General features: G+C 40.2%; 3 protein-coding genes across 14 annotated transcripts in view; 2 read left to right on the top strand and 1 right to left on the bottom strand.

The window, feature by feature from the left end:
- The first annotated feature begins 569 nt into the window (after nt 1-569).
- LOC124310166 (lysosomal alpha-mannosidase) lies at nt 570-10,407 on the top strand. Of its 4 annotated transcripts, none has more exons than XM_046773914.1 (17): nt 570-796; nt 1,175-1,277; nt 1,908-1,989; nt 2,411-2,596; nt 3,741-3,946; nt 4,044-4,180; nt 4,950-5,083; nt 5,328-5,541; nt 6,058-6,254; nt 6,433-6,644; nt 7,757-7,962; nt 8,042-8,264; nt 8,387-8,504; nt 8,923-9,199; nt 9,310-9,555; nt 9,627-9,776; nt 10,042-10,407. In XM_046773914.1, exons 1-17 carry the CDS (start codon nt 659-661, stop codon nt 10,273-10,275), a joined length of 3,063 nt encoding a protein of 1,020 aa, XP_046629870.1. In that variant the 5' UTR covers nt 570-658; the 3' UTR covers nt 10,276-10,407. The 4 variants fall into 4 exon arrangements, with proteins under 4 accessions (XP_046629870.1, XP_046629871.1, XP_046629873.1 ...); XM_046773915.1 differs by lacking the exon at nt 4,950-5,083 and adding an exon at nt 4,572-4,705; XM_046773916.1 differs by lacking the exons at nt 1,175-1,277; nt 4,950-5,083 and adding an exon at nt 4,572-4,705 and having other exon boundaries at nt 582-796.
- The window catches only part of LOC124310172 (putative inorganic phosphate cotransporter), a 21,362-nt gene continuing 13,904 nt past the window's right edge, over nt 8,690-16,147 (bottom strand). For 3 of the 9 annotated variants that reach the window (XM_046773935.1, XM_046773936.1, XM_046773937.1), the window contains one exon: nt 14,196-16,137. In XM_046773935.1, coding sequence (XP_046629891.1) covers nt 15,901-16,137 — 237 coding nt within the window. In that variant the 3' untranslated portion in view covers nt 14,196-15,900. Of the gene's footprint in view, nt 9,581-10,398; nt 11,004-12,830; nt 13,113-13,521; nt 13,658-14,195; nt 16,138-16,147 lie in introns of those variants that run through there. The other 6 variants (XR_006909637.1, XR_006909635.1, XR_006909638.1 and 3 more) reach the window with 6 other exon arrangements.
- On the top strand, nt 10,910-14,016 carry LOC124302659 (uncharacterized). The gene is made up of 5 exons (XM_046759041.1): nt 10,910-11,285; nt 11,445-12,239; nt 12,573-13,100; nt 13,178-13,252; nt 13,595-14,016. The coding sequence occupies exons 1-5, from the start codon at nt 10,910-10,912 to the stop codon at nt 14,014-14,016; spliced, it is 2,196 nt and encodes a 731-aa protein (XP_046614997.1).

Genomic DNA, 16,147 nt, shown 5'->3' with positions numbered 1-16,147 from the left:
GAAAATTCTACGGCGTAAGTATTCCTTTCTGAGTTTGTTTATTTCACTTCGTTATTCTATTTATTAATAACGGGTGTCAGTAATTAATCATAATATGTATCGATTATTTGTTAGTATGAAACTGAATCGGGTGAAAAATTAATATAGGGCCAGACTAACCAAACGCGTGCTTACTTGAAATCAGGCTGTTTCCTAAAGGACGACCAGAGTAGGTTGTTAACGTGCATATAAATCGGCGTGGGTAAATCTATTTCCAGGCCACCCTGTACGATAACCTTTTAAGAGATAAGGATTCGCCGATGTTGTGCGAAATCGACGTGAGGTGCTTGGCCGTAGAAAAGAGACATTGTAGTTATGCATATTACGATTGACCTTACCACAAACGTATAATGCGCGTTTGATATAATAAAGGGGGAAAAGTCACGCAGCGCTAGCCGCGGGATATTGTATATCTGTATACACTACGGTTCGTACTTTGTACACGAATCTGTGTATGAGGTGGGTGGCGTATGTGTTTGACACGTAGTTGTGGACTTGGTTCGGGTGTATTGGAGAAACACTTAGAGTATAAGTATCGACAGGCCAGACGTTGGCCTCGGTCGTCTTGCTTAGTCCCTTCCTGCCGAGCAGGGATCGCTGCATCACAGCTACGTCAAGAATGTCGAAGATTCCGATCTACTTGCCACAACTTTTATTCTTAGCAATTTTCCTGTTTTATTCGGTGGGAAAAGAATGTGGCGCAACTCCGTTAAAAAATTTGGAATCACGAGAAAGTTCGAAGACCTGCGGCTATCAAGTGAGTAACTGCGTCTTTCGACCATGTAGTATATTATTTGCTATCTTCAGCACACAGTATAATTTCAACACAGACCGGACGTAGATATATTTATAACGGACGTAGACTAGCAGTTGAAAAATTTTATATCACGAGACAATTCTAAGACCTGTGATTATCAAGTGAGTAACTGCGAGTTTCAACTTTGCGGCATTATTTATGATCATTAATATGTCATGTAATTTGAAAACTGACTGGACGTAGATATACGAAAGGAATTCGTTGAGTTGATCAACATTAAAGCAGACCATAAAACAATAGTGGTAGGGCTGAAGATTTATCTAGAGTATTAATTATTATGTTACTGCCAATCATGTGCTTAATGACACCGAATTACAGGCTTGTTCAAAACCCAGCCAAAACAAATTGAATATCCATTTAATTCCGCACACCCATGACGATGTTGGCTGGTTAAAGACAGTCGATCAGTATTACTGGGGAGGTGAGTACTTCATTTACTTTCATCTATATTACAAATACATTGTGTGTCATATATCATCCGGTTGTTTATAGCCAAGTTTTAAATTTTGTCAAGCCTGAAAAATTAAAACGTTTTCGATTGACAATAAGCGTGACTTGCTTCACTGGTGTCACACAATTGTACAGTTGTAATCTCGTTGGGAGTAAAATTTAGTTTTTCGAAAAAAAAATTTTTTTTCCCATTTGGTATCTGAGAATCAGTCCTTAAAATAATCTACGGAATGTTTAGAAGTTCATACTTGTATAATATTTACTACAATTACAACTAATTTGATTAAATATAATGTATAGACTAAAACTCATAATTGATATTATACGCCCGAGGGCGACTATCGCGGGATAATTTTATAGTCGAGTTGACGACCTGTCGTTTCGTTATGACGAAGATATGCAGTCGAGTTTGCAGAAAACAAATTAAACTTTTGAACACAACGTAGAGAAAAACAGCGGTTACGTAAATTGGGTCCAAAGTTCCGAGAAGAGCGACTTGTAGGGATTTTTACGCAAAACCAATGTTCTACGAGCTACATATTGACCGTACGAAATATTAGACTGATCAACGCAATGCTAATACCAAACATTGATTTTTAAGGCCGTCCCTTGATTGCAAAAGCTGGAGTCCAATACATTTTGGATAGCGTTATCCACGAACTACTTGAAGATCCAAACAGAAGGTAATCTGCATAAAGCTAAATATTTATATATCTATAAATATTGTAGGTACTGCACATACGTACGGTACTTGGAGTTTATCATCTGTGCTAAGTTTAGAAAAGTGTAAAGTACCGCAGGTGTCGAATGCGTGTAATTGCACGCACGCGGAAAGTAGATGTTCATTTTGGAGCAATGTGCATCGAAGAAATAATGACCTGTCACTTGTTGCATATATCAACGCCACTGTATAATAGATACCTATATGGTATTCCTCACTGATTTACAGTCTACCGGTACAACGCCATCAGTTGTGGAAACATCGCGAGACTTGGTGATTAAACGTTTCCAACGTGGAGATAGAATTTACTGCAACAAGTGACACGTCATTATTTTAGTAATCTTATTTTTATAGTTTTGATCTAAGCGTGAAAAATCTATAAGGTTCATCTACGTGGAGACCGCCTACCTGTGGAAGTGGTGGTCGTATCAAAGTGACCGAGTTAAGACAGATGTTCGGAGACTCATTGATGAAGGTCGGCTGGAAATAATAAGCGGGGCATGGAGTATGAATGACGAGGCGGTCACTCATTATCAATCAATCATCGATCAGTTCACCTGGGGCTTCAGGTACGCCAAATATTCATCATACCGATGATTGTCAGGTCATCGCCGTATTCATCTTAGCTGCGTGTTGCAGATGTATACGCATGGATTTTTATGTGTCGCTGAACGAGAAACCCGGGTAAAATTCAGCCGTTTATAATTCGGGCGAGAGATAGGACGGCTACATTAGTTGCACTCGTGTTCAGAAACAAATAAATAATCGCGTATAGTTACCAACGACTCTGTATCACCGGCAGATTCTCAACCACGTTAAACGAGTACTGCCGTAGAATTAACAATGAAAGAACATGTACTTATACAGGTGCACACTTTAGATATTTATGCGTTACTTCTAAAGGTAAAATCTTTCGCAGCATTTCCAAGCACGTGGTAATATAATATTTTTTCTGGATAAGATTTCAGTCGAGATTAATCTCATTAGCATTTCACCTCCGCGATTTTGACTTTTCTTTAAGTGACTTCGTATTGCATGGCTACACATGTTATATCAGGGCCGGATTTAGGGGGGGGGGGGCAGCCGGGGCTACAGCCCCGGGGCCTCCACGAAAGAGGGGCCCCCACAATTGAGACTTCGAAAAAAAAAATTTCAAATTCCAACTAGTATATAAACACTAGTAAAAATTTTTTTACGCTGTTTTCGCTTTTAGAAATTTTTCTTTCGCTGTTTTACCTTGCAAGTGGCAAGTATGAGTTTTGTTTCTTTTTATTGTAATCTTCAAAAGCCAAATTATTCATTGAAAAGCTCAACGGAAAAAAATTGTCCACTTTATTTGGAAAATAATTTGGGGCCAGGGGGCCTCCACTCCTTTGTTGCCCCGAAGCCTCTCGACCTCTAAATCCGGCCCTGTGTTATATAGATTATACTAACCCAAAATAGTTCTCATGGATACAGACATGCTGTTAAGTGCTTGGGCATGTATATAGATTGGTATTCGATAATTACTTATTAAGCACCAGGCGGTTGTATTATCAGCTTCGCACGTGCGTGGATTCGTAAATTGGTGGTGAACCGTTTTTAGGACCATCCTGCAGGCCCAACTCCAGCCAATTATACATACTTATTTTGCCTCAACATCAGGACAGAATCCACAGCAATCTTTTTTCGTAACAACACAATACTACCTGTATCTTCCCGTTCTCGCCATAGGCGCCTTAACGACACATTCGGATCGTGTGCACGTCCCCACGTCGGATGGCAAATAGACCCCTTTGGCCACTCGAGGGAGCAGGCCTCGTTATTTGCTCAGATGGGCTTCGACGGTCTCTTCTTCGGTAGGCTGGATTATCAGGATAAGAGAAACCGCATGGATACGAAAACAGCTGAAATGATTTGGAAAGGGAGTGACAGTTTGGGTATGCATCTGTAGTTCAGAAAACTTGAGAACTATCCTTTCACTCTTATGGTTAGCAAAACCGACTAACAATTACAGTGGACATAATTTCATTGTAGGAAACAAGGCCGATCTGTTCACGAGCGTCCTTTTCAACACTTACAGTCCTCCGCCCGGGTTTTGTTTCGATATACTCTGTGCAGACGAGCCAATAATCGATGACCCTCAAAGTCCCGACTACAATGTTGACCGTAGGGTAACAATCACGATTATCCGTACTTAAATTATACAAACGTCAATGGTAATCTGTTCGTGTATTCCACTCTAATGATCATTTATAGTCGTTTGCTGGCCTACTCGTGCCACCTATACCAGACATACTCTTTCCACCCTTTCCTGCCCCTCTTCGAAAATTTTCGACAAAAGCGAACAATGAATCCACATATACTATAGATCTGCTCGCAGTAACATGATTTCTATTAATCCACTTTGTTGACTATTTTTGCAACCTGACAAATATTTGCATACACCGTATTGTAGCCCAACGGAAATGCTTAAAAAATGATCAACGGTTTCGACATCTGTTTTCACTTGATAAATTCCATAAAAACGAGTTTGTCTAACAAAATTGTAACGTTCGTTGCCAGATTTCGTCGCTCGTCGAGTACGCCACAACCCAGTCTAAATATTACCGAACGAATAATGTCATATTGACGATGGGAGGAGATTTCACGTATCAAGTTGCCGAAACGTGGTACAAAAACTTGGACAAACTGCTGAGGTACTCTATTTACTGATTGATTGATAAATTTAGCAGCTCCTCGAATTTTTCCGGAAACTGAGCCTACTACAGCCTAGTATGTCACTACTAAAATATTAATTGAGATCTATCGTTGGAGGAATTTTTGTAAAGGATCGTGATAAATACGAAAGAGGGGGCGGGCAGGGGTGGTTCGGGAGGAGGGGAAAGCGATGTTTAACACACACGATATGGTGGGCAATGTATAATGTAGACCACTTGGCAGGTGGCGCAGTTACTGGTTTTTGCAGAAACGCAACAAAGTTTTTATCGAACAAATAACATAATCATGACTATGGGGGATGATTTCAATTACCAAAGTGCAGAACTGTGGTACAAAAATTTGGATAAATTAATCAGGTAAAATAGAAATATAAATGTAGCCACTTACCTATCTATTTGTTGGCGACATGTTAATTTGAAAATCGTATTGTTGAAAATCCATTTTGCTATTTATGGATGTACCGTCGAATCAGCTGATAAGAGTTTCGTTTCTTCCCTTTTTACTTGGGGAATAAAGTCTATTGATTTGATTAGACGGCGATTAATTAAATCTTATAATATAATCATAATAATAGTAAATCAAGTTAACCATTATCATTAGATACGCAAACGAACGCCACGGAAGTACAGTAAACGTGTTTTACTCGACACCGTCCTGTTACCTGAAAGCCGTCAACGAGCAGGCCCTCTCTTGGCCAACCAAGTCTGACGACTTCTTTCCATACGCCAGCGACCCCCACACCTACTGGTCAGGATATTATAGTTCGAGGCCAACAATCAAATTTTACGAGAGAATGGGAAATAATTACCTACAAGTAGGTCAACCTATGCATATCGGCTGGTATTCAAAGCTGGTCGAATGTTTCCGTGAACGCGTAATTGATAAAAGAAAATAGAGAAATTATCAAATCTTTATTGAAAATAGAAAAATTGACATGTTTCTCAACGTGCGATCGAAATGTTAAATTTATAATCTGTACCTACTAGAAATTGATTATTAAGTGAAAAATTGGTTTACTTTCAAAGAGCACGACAAAATAGACAGAATTAGCAACTTTTACAGAGAATGAGCGACTTGGCACCGAACTATCTGTTGGTGACAAGAAATCTTGAAGCCTTCAGCTTTTGGGATGTATATTTACTTACTATAGAGTCGTCTCGCTTTTTAGAAAATTGCACACAGCGCAAAAATTCGAAAGCAACTTATAAACTGATACCCGCTATCCAAATGTCATTCAACTTGAGCTGTTTAGCTTCTTCGTTGTGATCCTCGGCGATTGAGACCTAGCTGCAGATAGAAATGTATAGCTATGCAATTTGAAATTTTGCAGGTATCAAAGCAACTTTCAGCATTGACTAATATATCGACGTCGGAAACATATCTGAATCCGTATCGTGAAGCGATGGGTGTACTTCAACACCACGATGCGATTACTGGAACTGAAAAGCAGCAGGTTGCTCAGGATTACGCGAGAATTTTATCCGAGGCCATGAAGGGCGGAGAACAGATTTTATCAGATGCGCTTGGGTAAGTATACCGATCACATATCCGATTCGAAAGTAGGCTTTGTGGGAAACCAATGCCAATTGATCGTCACTTGCATTAAGCGACTTGCAACGTTAAACCTGATCGTCGAAGTTACCCCTGTATATGATATTACGTCTGACTGAGATTGAATGAAGTACAGTTCAGATCTCTTTTGCAGAAGCTTGATTTCGACAAGAAACCAAAGGAGATCTCGCGACGGTGCAGACGTTCATTTCTATACTTGTTACCAACTAAACATCAGCTCTTGCCCACACACGGAAGAAAATAACAACTTTGTCCTCACTCTGTACAATCCGCAAAGTAGAGTGGTCTCGACCTTTGTTCGCATTCCCGTAACAGGAAATTCATACGTCGTTCGAGACTTCACTGGTAAATATAACGGATGACGACCGTGAAATCATCGGTTGTGTATAAATGCTGAATAGAACGCTAGATGCCAATGGTATCTTATCGGAGCACGCAAAAGAACTTTCATATAAATCAGCGCTATGCGTTACATAAAGATTGCCACGAAGTTCCGACTCATCGGTTGGATAACAATATGTTTTGGAGAATGTACGAGAATCGGGTAATTCAGAACTCCGGTATCGCCTGATGCTTTTAATACAATGCCTTGTACTATACGCGGTTCGCTAATATATCTACTAGGGTGGATTTTTTTTTAACTTTTTTTTTCTTCTTACGTACCTTCGAAAAAGTTAGTTCTGAGCCTCAAACGAAGCTTCGTGAAACCGGAGCACGGTGGCTTAATTCTAAAAGCTGACGCATCCGGTTTGAATTATTCCCATTTGATTAACACAGGGTGAGGGCTATGCAAACACTCTAACCGGGATATCTCGGAAATTATGCAAGTTACGGAGCCTTTTTTTATTCATTTTGTAGGTAATCAAATATTCTATAAAAAAAAGGTCGATACTACTAAATACAGCTAAATATTCATCTTGTAGTCGATACGAACGTTCAAAGTTAAGTTCATCGAATAAATGAATAAAGATGTTTGTTACCGTTCGGCAAAAAGGCGATTTTGGTGGTAAAAGGGCGTATAATTTTTTTTTATAAAATTTTCTATAAAAAAGGTCGATACTACTAAACTTGCATAGTTTCCGAGATATCCCGATTAGAGTGTTTGCATAGCCCTCATCCTGTGTTAATCAAATGGGAAAAATTCAAACCGGATGCGTCACCTTTTAGAATTAACCCGCCGTGCTCCGGTTTCACCAGGCTTCGTTTGAGGCTCAGAACTAACTTTTTCGAAGGTACGTAAGATAAAAAAAAAAAAAGTTAAAAAAAAAAAACCACCCTAATACCTACGTTTGGAGGACTGCCTAGAAGCTTGGTCAACTGCGACGACTATACTCACCGCGTAGCATTTTTGTAATCAACTATTTACGAGACATAAATAAATGCAACTAATTGGACGTTTACCAGAATGTATGGAAAAGAAAGAATAATTTACATTATCGTTTCACGTTTAAATTTAGGTGCTAGTATTGTCACGCAAATCATTCCAATACCGCCCGAAGTCCTGGCAATTCCAGGCAGAGAGAGTTCAGCGATCAACGAATTAGTTTTTCGTGCTCGAAATGTCCCAGCTTTTGGTTACCAGGCCTACTATGTTACTAAAAGTAACAAGAATATTGAACGCGTACGCAACGAAAGCTTTACCGAAGCGACGATACAAAATGAGGTTCGTTCCAATTATAAACATTCACAAATTGTACATAACGCTGTTATTAGTGTTATATATTCTCCCTCTTGCTGCCCAGTTCTTCAACGTCTCAATAACCGATGACGGAAGCACGTGTGCCTTGCGTACAATCCGGTCCGGTGTTACGAACATGAGAATTGCCCAATCCTTCCACTATTACGAAAGCAGTCAAGGCAATAACGAGGAATTTGAAAATCGCTCTTCCGGAGCGTACATATTCAGGCCGAAGAATGCCACCCCCAAGAATATAACAAATGTTGGCAGCCACCAGATTTATACGGGTAATACGGTATCCTAAATAGGAATAAGATTAACGAAAATTAAAGTTCAACAAGTAAAACAAATGTGTTGTCCTTTAAGTTTAAGTTTTATAGTATGCATGAGCTGCTTATTTTGTTCACAGGTCCACTGGTTCAGGAAATACATATGAAGATTAACGAATGGATCAGTCAAATTGTCAGGCTTTACACTGGCGAAAATTATATAGAGTGTGATTGGCTAGTAGGCCCAATCCCCGTCGAGTGAGTACCAATTTACAGTGTAACCTGCATGTCACCACATTCTTTAGTATTGTAGAAGGCAGCGATGATATACTTTGAAAACATGCTATTATGCAATTTACAAGTACTACCGAACCTCCTTAATATTTACGTCCATCGCGATCGCGTTGAGCAACGAATGACCCTGTCGATTTTTTTCAAATTTCCCAACTTATTCGAGTTCACCAGATTTCCACGGTTTGTAGTCAATTTTTTGAGTTATCTAAAAATGGTACGCGTATATCATCGTTCTGTACAAACCTGCAGCTATATTAGCTGAAATCTCGATAAATATAAATTAAATGCTTTATAACCCGTTTATATACATAGTAACCGATTATCTACCATTTGGATTCGATATAATTATGGTACCGTTAATGATATTTGCTTACTTTCCTAGTGATAAAATTGGCAAAGAAATCATAACAAGATACTCTAGCAACCTGGCCACGGGAAACGTGTTTTATACCGACAGCAACGGTCGCGAAATGTTAAGACGCGAGAAAAATTTCCGTCCCACGTGGGCGTTGCAGCTCGCCGAACCTGTTGCGGGTAACTATTACCCTATCACCGCCAAAATCACTATCAAGGATAGAATAAATAAATTGAGAATGAGCGTCCTGAACGACCGAGCTCAAGGTGGCACCAGTCTCAACGAAGGCCAAGTGGAATTGATGGTAAATACTATATGCAGAAAATATATTTGGCTATTTTCAATACGGTTCCGTATGTTGGGTATATTTAAAGTACGAGTATAATACCTGCTATATGCGCGGTGATCCTATAGCTACATCGCAGGATATTGAATGATGATGCTTTCGGCGTTGGCGAAGCTTTGAACGAGATAGCATACGGAAAGGGACTGGTCGTACGTGGCCGGCACCAGATCGTAACAGGGACAAATTTGGACCGTAGCTCAAGTATCCTGATGGAAAAGCAGATGGCCTGGAATTTATTAAATCCCCCGTGCATCCTCGTATCCCCGGCGGGCGGTCGAACTTTTGAGGAATGGCGTAATCATCACCGAATGCAGGCGAGTTCATTTCTACCTTGACAATCTGCGAACATTGCATCGAAACTTCATATTATGTTATTATCGTTTAGGGATCTGGCCTTACGAAGCAGCTACCCCCGAACGTGCGTATTTTGACCCTAGAGCCATGGAAGGATGGTGGACTACTCTTCAGGCTTGAGCACATGTTTGAAATTGGTGAAGACACAAGATACTCTCACCCTGTGGAAATCAATATCAAGGTCGGCTATTATGTAACATACAGGTGTACAGGGAACGTCTCTTGAAACCGCCCGGTTCGAGCCACGCGGTGACTGCCGGTGCCAACACATGTACAACTTTTACCTGCGCCAAGCGTAGCGGACAAGTGCTGCGAACGACAACTTGTGCATGTTTTAAGGGATGTTCTCGGTATTTCGGACGACATCACGGCCACACCTGGGTTATATAATCACAGCGCGCTAACGTGTGCCGATAAATAACGTTAGGTCTTTTCACGTTTCACAGGATCTTTTCCTTCCCTTCACGGTAACGAATGCACGAGAAACAACGTTGGGAGGAAATCAATGGTTGAACGAGTCAGAGCGTTTAAGATGGGTGAGTGAGTCGAACGAGGTGCACCGTGAACGGGAAAATGTGAGAGTTGTTGATACAGGATTAATAGACGACGCCAACGAAGTTATCAACGTCCTTCTACACCCGATGGAGATTCGTACTTTTCTCATAGAAATTTCAATTTGATATTGGTTTAGGTATGTCCAGTACATCTGTAGTGTAAGTCGTATATATAACGACCGAAAGCTAACAGTAAGTGCATCCAATATCCATTAAATATCGTTTCTGTAAATAAATAAATCGCAATTATACAATACATTCATATTTACATTTATTGCTGTTCCATATCGTTTATACATGTAGATGTAATAATAACACAACCACCTGTAAGTACGTGTACACATGCGAATCGTTATACGGTTGCATGTCAATATTGTACATACTTCAGAGAGGATGTTCAAATCCTCCAGGTGCCTTTTTTTTTGACATCAAACGAAGTGTAATTTTAAAATTCAATTTTTGATGCAACTCGTCACTTTGATTATTTCAAGACGGTAAATGGACCGGATTAAATGATCGAGCAACGGGCCATACTCGGCCTAATAAGGGTCGACTAGCCACCTATTATATAGACGAAGACAAATAAGCCTTCTCTCCCAATTTAACCCCACTGTGCTGTTATTATGGTATACAACGTAAATGGCAAAAAATGCTCGAATAGTATTTAGGATTACGCTAAACCAGCAAAATTTGCAATTGATAGATAATCATACCTATTGGTGGATAACGAAAATCCAAATCGAATTCACAGAAGGTCCCCATGCAGGAAGAAACGGTGAAAGCAGACGAAGAGTCATGGACACAAACGTTGATAACCATAACCCCCCAAGAAGATGCTGGGATTCGCACAATAACTGAAACAACATTGATATCGGGGGTGAGCGACACTCCCCTAGTCTTGGGTGTCGACAACGTGATAATCAGGAGCAATGTGCAGCTCAAAACGATAAGACGAGACTTGTTAATAACTATTGCCGAGTTAGAGAAACGAATAAGTTGTAGTGATGCGGGATGTCAAACTTACCTTCGGGGCGTACCCAAGGTCGAATTGCTGTCCCAGTATAAAGATAAGGCAACGCAGACAATGTATTTGGGAAGAATTTGTCTACACGACCACAATTTCGAAGATATCGCAAGTAATCCCACACATATACCGTACATATTAGATATATACATTATACATAGGTATGCATATGTATAATAGTCTCCAGCTGCATTGTGATAAAACCAATAATATGCCACAAATAATCCAAGCCTGCCGATAATGGGATTTATTTGACGATTCAATGTTACAGGAATAATGAACGACCGAATCATACCTGTAGCAGAGAAAATAACCGAAATTACACAAACTGTTATTAAATTCGATGCGCATACGTCGAATGCTCGTGTGATTGATCGTCTGACTAAGGGAGTCGCGACAGAAGATTTGCTGGAAGATTATAACATAGTGGAAAGCGCGGAAGCGAACGCCTATGTCACGGACATTTTTTACCACATAATGAACAGAGTATTCTGGCTCTCTGATCCCGGCTGTAGTTTTCCCGAAATTAAACTCAAGCACAAAGAGATACAGACTTGTATCAAATGCTATAACAATCTTGGAAAGATTGTTCTCGATGCAGACACGCAAACCATTCTGACCTGCGAGCCAAGGCAATCCAATACAAACTTACTTACCGAGTGGACAGCGGTAAGATCGTTTCTGCGCGATATTATTGAGGAATGCGTGGAAAACGGTATTCGCCCACTGGTGACTGCGGACGTGATACTCCACGACGTGGTCGAAAGATGCGCCGGTCAAATCCGTTTACCGTACAGAGATGAAATGTTACAGACATTGGCATCGTGCCAAGCACTCGAGGGCACGAACGACGAGATACTTAGAAAGCTACGACTCGATGTTATTGTTGATACGTTCGAATCGTCGGTAATAGCATTATCAGTCGTTGGGGTTCTCTTGTGTAATACTTACTTTGAAATACACCAAAAAGCCCCTACCGTTGTCGCAGATATCATAAACCGTCTGCTAAAGAAGTCTGTGTTTGTCGCTGAAAAAGTTGCAGCGATCCGCCAAGAAGGGGCATCACGTTAGTTTCGTGCCCACTATTATTCATTAGTGTATTATCTCTCGGATAGGGACGATTGCTTTGAAGATTTTCTACAATATGCCACTGTTACTATCGTGACAAAGAGCTCATAGACCTCAAAACCTAGGATCCGATAAAACCAACTTGTCTCAGACAGATCATTATCAATAAAAAGCTGATCAACACACCTAGTCTGTGTTAAAAACTTTGAAATATTCAAAAGGGGGTGTTCTATTTACAGTCTTTTACTGCCCCTTTTCACAAAAATTCGCCGAATAAACCATTTTAAAGTTGATTCGGTCTCATATCGTAAAACTAATTTTTATACCACAGGTAAGCCACTGGATGATGTGCTTGCCGCGAGAACGCGACGACTTAGAGATTTATTGGAGAATAAAACCGTGGCAACGCTCAGCACAGGTACACAAACCGGATTGGCTGGTGTGCCAGACCTGATAGAATTGAATGAATCTAAAAGAACAACCTGCTCGACTTGCGTAAGACGCTCAGAGTGTTCTGTTTGCGTGGCGAATGGTGATAAAGAATGGAATGCTCCATCTGGAGTCAGGAGGGAAGAAATCCATGGGAAGATACTCAGAACTCAGGATATTTTACTCGCATACAACCCCTGTTACGTGATGGCAACACCTTCCAAAATCAGCGAAAATCAGTCTTCCGTTACACTATCGAGTCAGTTTCACACAGTGCCCATATCAGCTTCGGCGAAAAGAACGCAGCTGCTCTTGAAAGCTAACCTTCGAGCTTCCATTTCATCCTCGACGTCTAGCTCAATTCAAGACAAACCACAAGCTCAGAGACAAGAATCCAACTGCATTCGACCATTGAATACAAAACTGTCAGGTAGGCGGATCGCTAGATTTTCAGAACAGAAAATCCGTTAATTATTAGTTTCGTGAATAACAATAATCATTCACTAGCTGCAGGGTCGTTGGAAGAGTGGGGAAAAGTGGTGCAGGTCTTTACATTTACTCCCGATGCGTGGTCGGTATGCGGTAAGATATTCGAACGGCAATACGCTTATATACCCCTACCGAGTATCGGGGCGTAGAATTTTTCGGTATTCTATGTAATCAGATATGTATGAGTATACCGCAGTAGAAAGTGTTATTCGCAACCAACGTACGGAACACCGTGTTAAAATGCCTGCGTGTAAAAAAAATTGCAGTTCACGATGTGAATGTGAAATTATACCCGAAATGTTGCGAGGATGTTATAGCTTACATACTACACCACTGCCTACTACACATACATCGTAATAATGTACGTTCCAATTTTTAGTTGTTATTGAGATTTTCATTCATATCTGCGAATTCTAACTTTCTGCCCTTACGTAGGTCCAAGCCGTTGTGGCAGCGGCACTGTCATAAACCGGTACCCAATTTCGTCGCTGCAAATCTCTGGAATACAACACAAAGAGGAGTGTACAAGGAGCGGGTGCAACTTGCCCATACAGTCCATAAAGGCTTTGCGTATTCTAAAAAATATTTTTAACCGAAAGCAAGGATCATGCAGCAATTGCACGTGCAATCCTAAAGGAGGGCAAGGGAGCAGAGGAATTACAAGTACCACACTGCCTCCTGCCGTAATCTGCAGCAAATCATCGGGGATAACTAAGGAGGAGAGCAAGGATGAGGTTCAAGCTTTGAAGCTCTGTGAGCGTAAGTCGCGAGAATTGGACTCTGGTAAAAAACCGTACAGGGAGAGTCTTGAGGTAGTTCCGATTATTCGCTTACCAAGTCGAAAAAGTAAAAGCTAATCAATAACTAAAATCAGAGATTTACCACCTCGTCAATTTTTTTTTTTTTGTCCAAAAGTAAATATTACTCGTCCAATTGAAATTTAGGTAGTTCGATGTCATATCATGATTTCAGTCGTTGAAAGCGGCAAAAAAGCGTAATGCAATGAATTAGAAATTAATTTTTTTCATCGAGCAAATGTTCTTAAAAAATCATTATTATTGTAACAATGGTTTGATCGCAAATCAGATTCAATTGCGTTCTCATACAGCTGAAGCATCAACAACGGCTCTATAATAATCGATACTTGAAATGATACATAATAATTATATAACAAAACAAGACTTAGCAGCTAATTGTTAAGAATAAATGCCTAATTTATTCTGCAAAGGATATCCACAAAAGGATCCTCTTTTCCGTGCAGCGGTTGTTTAAGTATATTACCTCACAATTGAAGCTCTAATGAATGGATGACCTAATGATTGACAATTGCAATAGACATGGAATGAAACGTAATTTTTACGTCTACAATGAACGAATTCACGCATCAGTATGAAAGGCTATGCCAAGGAGCACGAGGTTCTAATAGGCCGAGTTTCAAGCGAGGAAGGTTTTGAAAATCATAGGAACCAGGTATTTAGAGTACGATACGGGCGTTTTCAAAATTCCACAGCTTTTACCGTGTATTCGTATATATATACCGATGGTGTCTTGACGTTGTCTCGAATTGCGGACCCACGATCAGACGAAGTGGTAATATTTTCAGGCTACGTTTCGAAGCAGAATTGATACTCCTTAGAATCGACTCCGTGTTCGCAAGCATCGGTAATATTTCGTCTTTTTTTGATTTTAGATCATTTGGTCATTCTCTTTCTCTTCCACTAGGTAAAAAGATATAAGTATTTAAAGAACGCGACCAACATTATTTCTTGTAGCTCGCGCTTTTCTGTGGCAGGTATTTATCTATCGATCTATACATCTGACTAACTATCTGTGTACTTGTATAACAACTTGGTCGAGAATTTTGTATGTAACACCTACACAAATCTACGTATTAGCACGTACTTGCACATTCTAAAACACATGCGTTTCTAGCTGTTATTAGTTACTCAACACTGGAATATATCGATGACATGATCAATCTACGTCGAATAATCAATTGGTCAGACAAGGTGATGCCGTATCAGAAATAAATTTGGACATAAAAAAAAATAGAATCCTGAACGGCAGCTCGTTAACAAGCGCATTCAGAAAAAAAAAACCATTGTTGTTTTACTATCGAGAATTAAAAATAATGCATGGTTTCTCGTAATTTAAGAACATTTACCGTCAGCCGAAACCGAATTGACCAAGTGTGGCCTATTGAGGCTCCAACGGCGAGAAATGTTAGAATGTATTGCGCGTGTGCAAATTTTATATCTTCAATTGTTCTTCAGTACATTTCTACATTATCGAAAGAAGCACTGCATCCCCTGCACATTCGAGCTGGTTAGATATATCGCGATATATCATACGACGTGCGGTTAATGCAATGGTTCTCATAATACTTTAAAACCGTACCAAGAAATGAACGAGAATACAAAATTCACGCGTGTATGATACATCCTATAATTTCCCATCGTTACGAATTCACCGTGTACATGTATATATATGCACGTAAATAAATATAAGGATCTAAGAAGAATAGGTAGGCCACCCGCAGTATAATATAAACAAAAAATATCCACGTAAAGCGACACAAGTGTCCGGCGGATGCTTGCGTACTACTCTGGATGAGGACATCAGCATATGCATTCGCTTGCAAGTAAGCGAATGCTGAACTCACCAACAATTGGAAAAATCCTCATTGAGAGTCGAGGTGATTAGTGGGACCACTTCTATTCTTTTTACGTCGTAATGTAAGACTAAATACGGGCATTCTCTTCCTCTTCATCATCGGACATGACTTGAGCCTTTTTGTTGTCCATTGTCATTTTTATCTCTTCGTCGGGGATGGTAGAAATAGCTCCTTCAACTCCTCCGTTGCTTATATCGTTCCACGGCTGAATATTCGCCGAGCCAAAGAGCCAAAACAAGACGGTTCCGGACATGAAAACAATTGCGGAAATCCAAAACATGGGACGCCATGTTTCAACGCTGTTCTGAATCGTT

Source organism: Neodiprion virginianus, chromosome 1, assembly GCF_021901495.1.
Source record: "Neodiprion virginianus isolate iyNeoVirg1 chromosome 1, iyNeoVirg1.1, whole genome shotgun sequence".
Lineage (NCBI taxonomy): Eukaryota > Metazoa > Arthropoda > Insecta > Hymenoptera > Diprionidae > Neodiprion > Neodiprion virginianus.
This window is presented reverse-complemented; position numbering and strand designations above follow the sequence as displayed.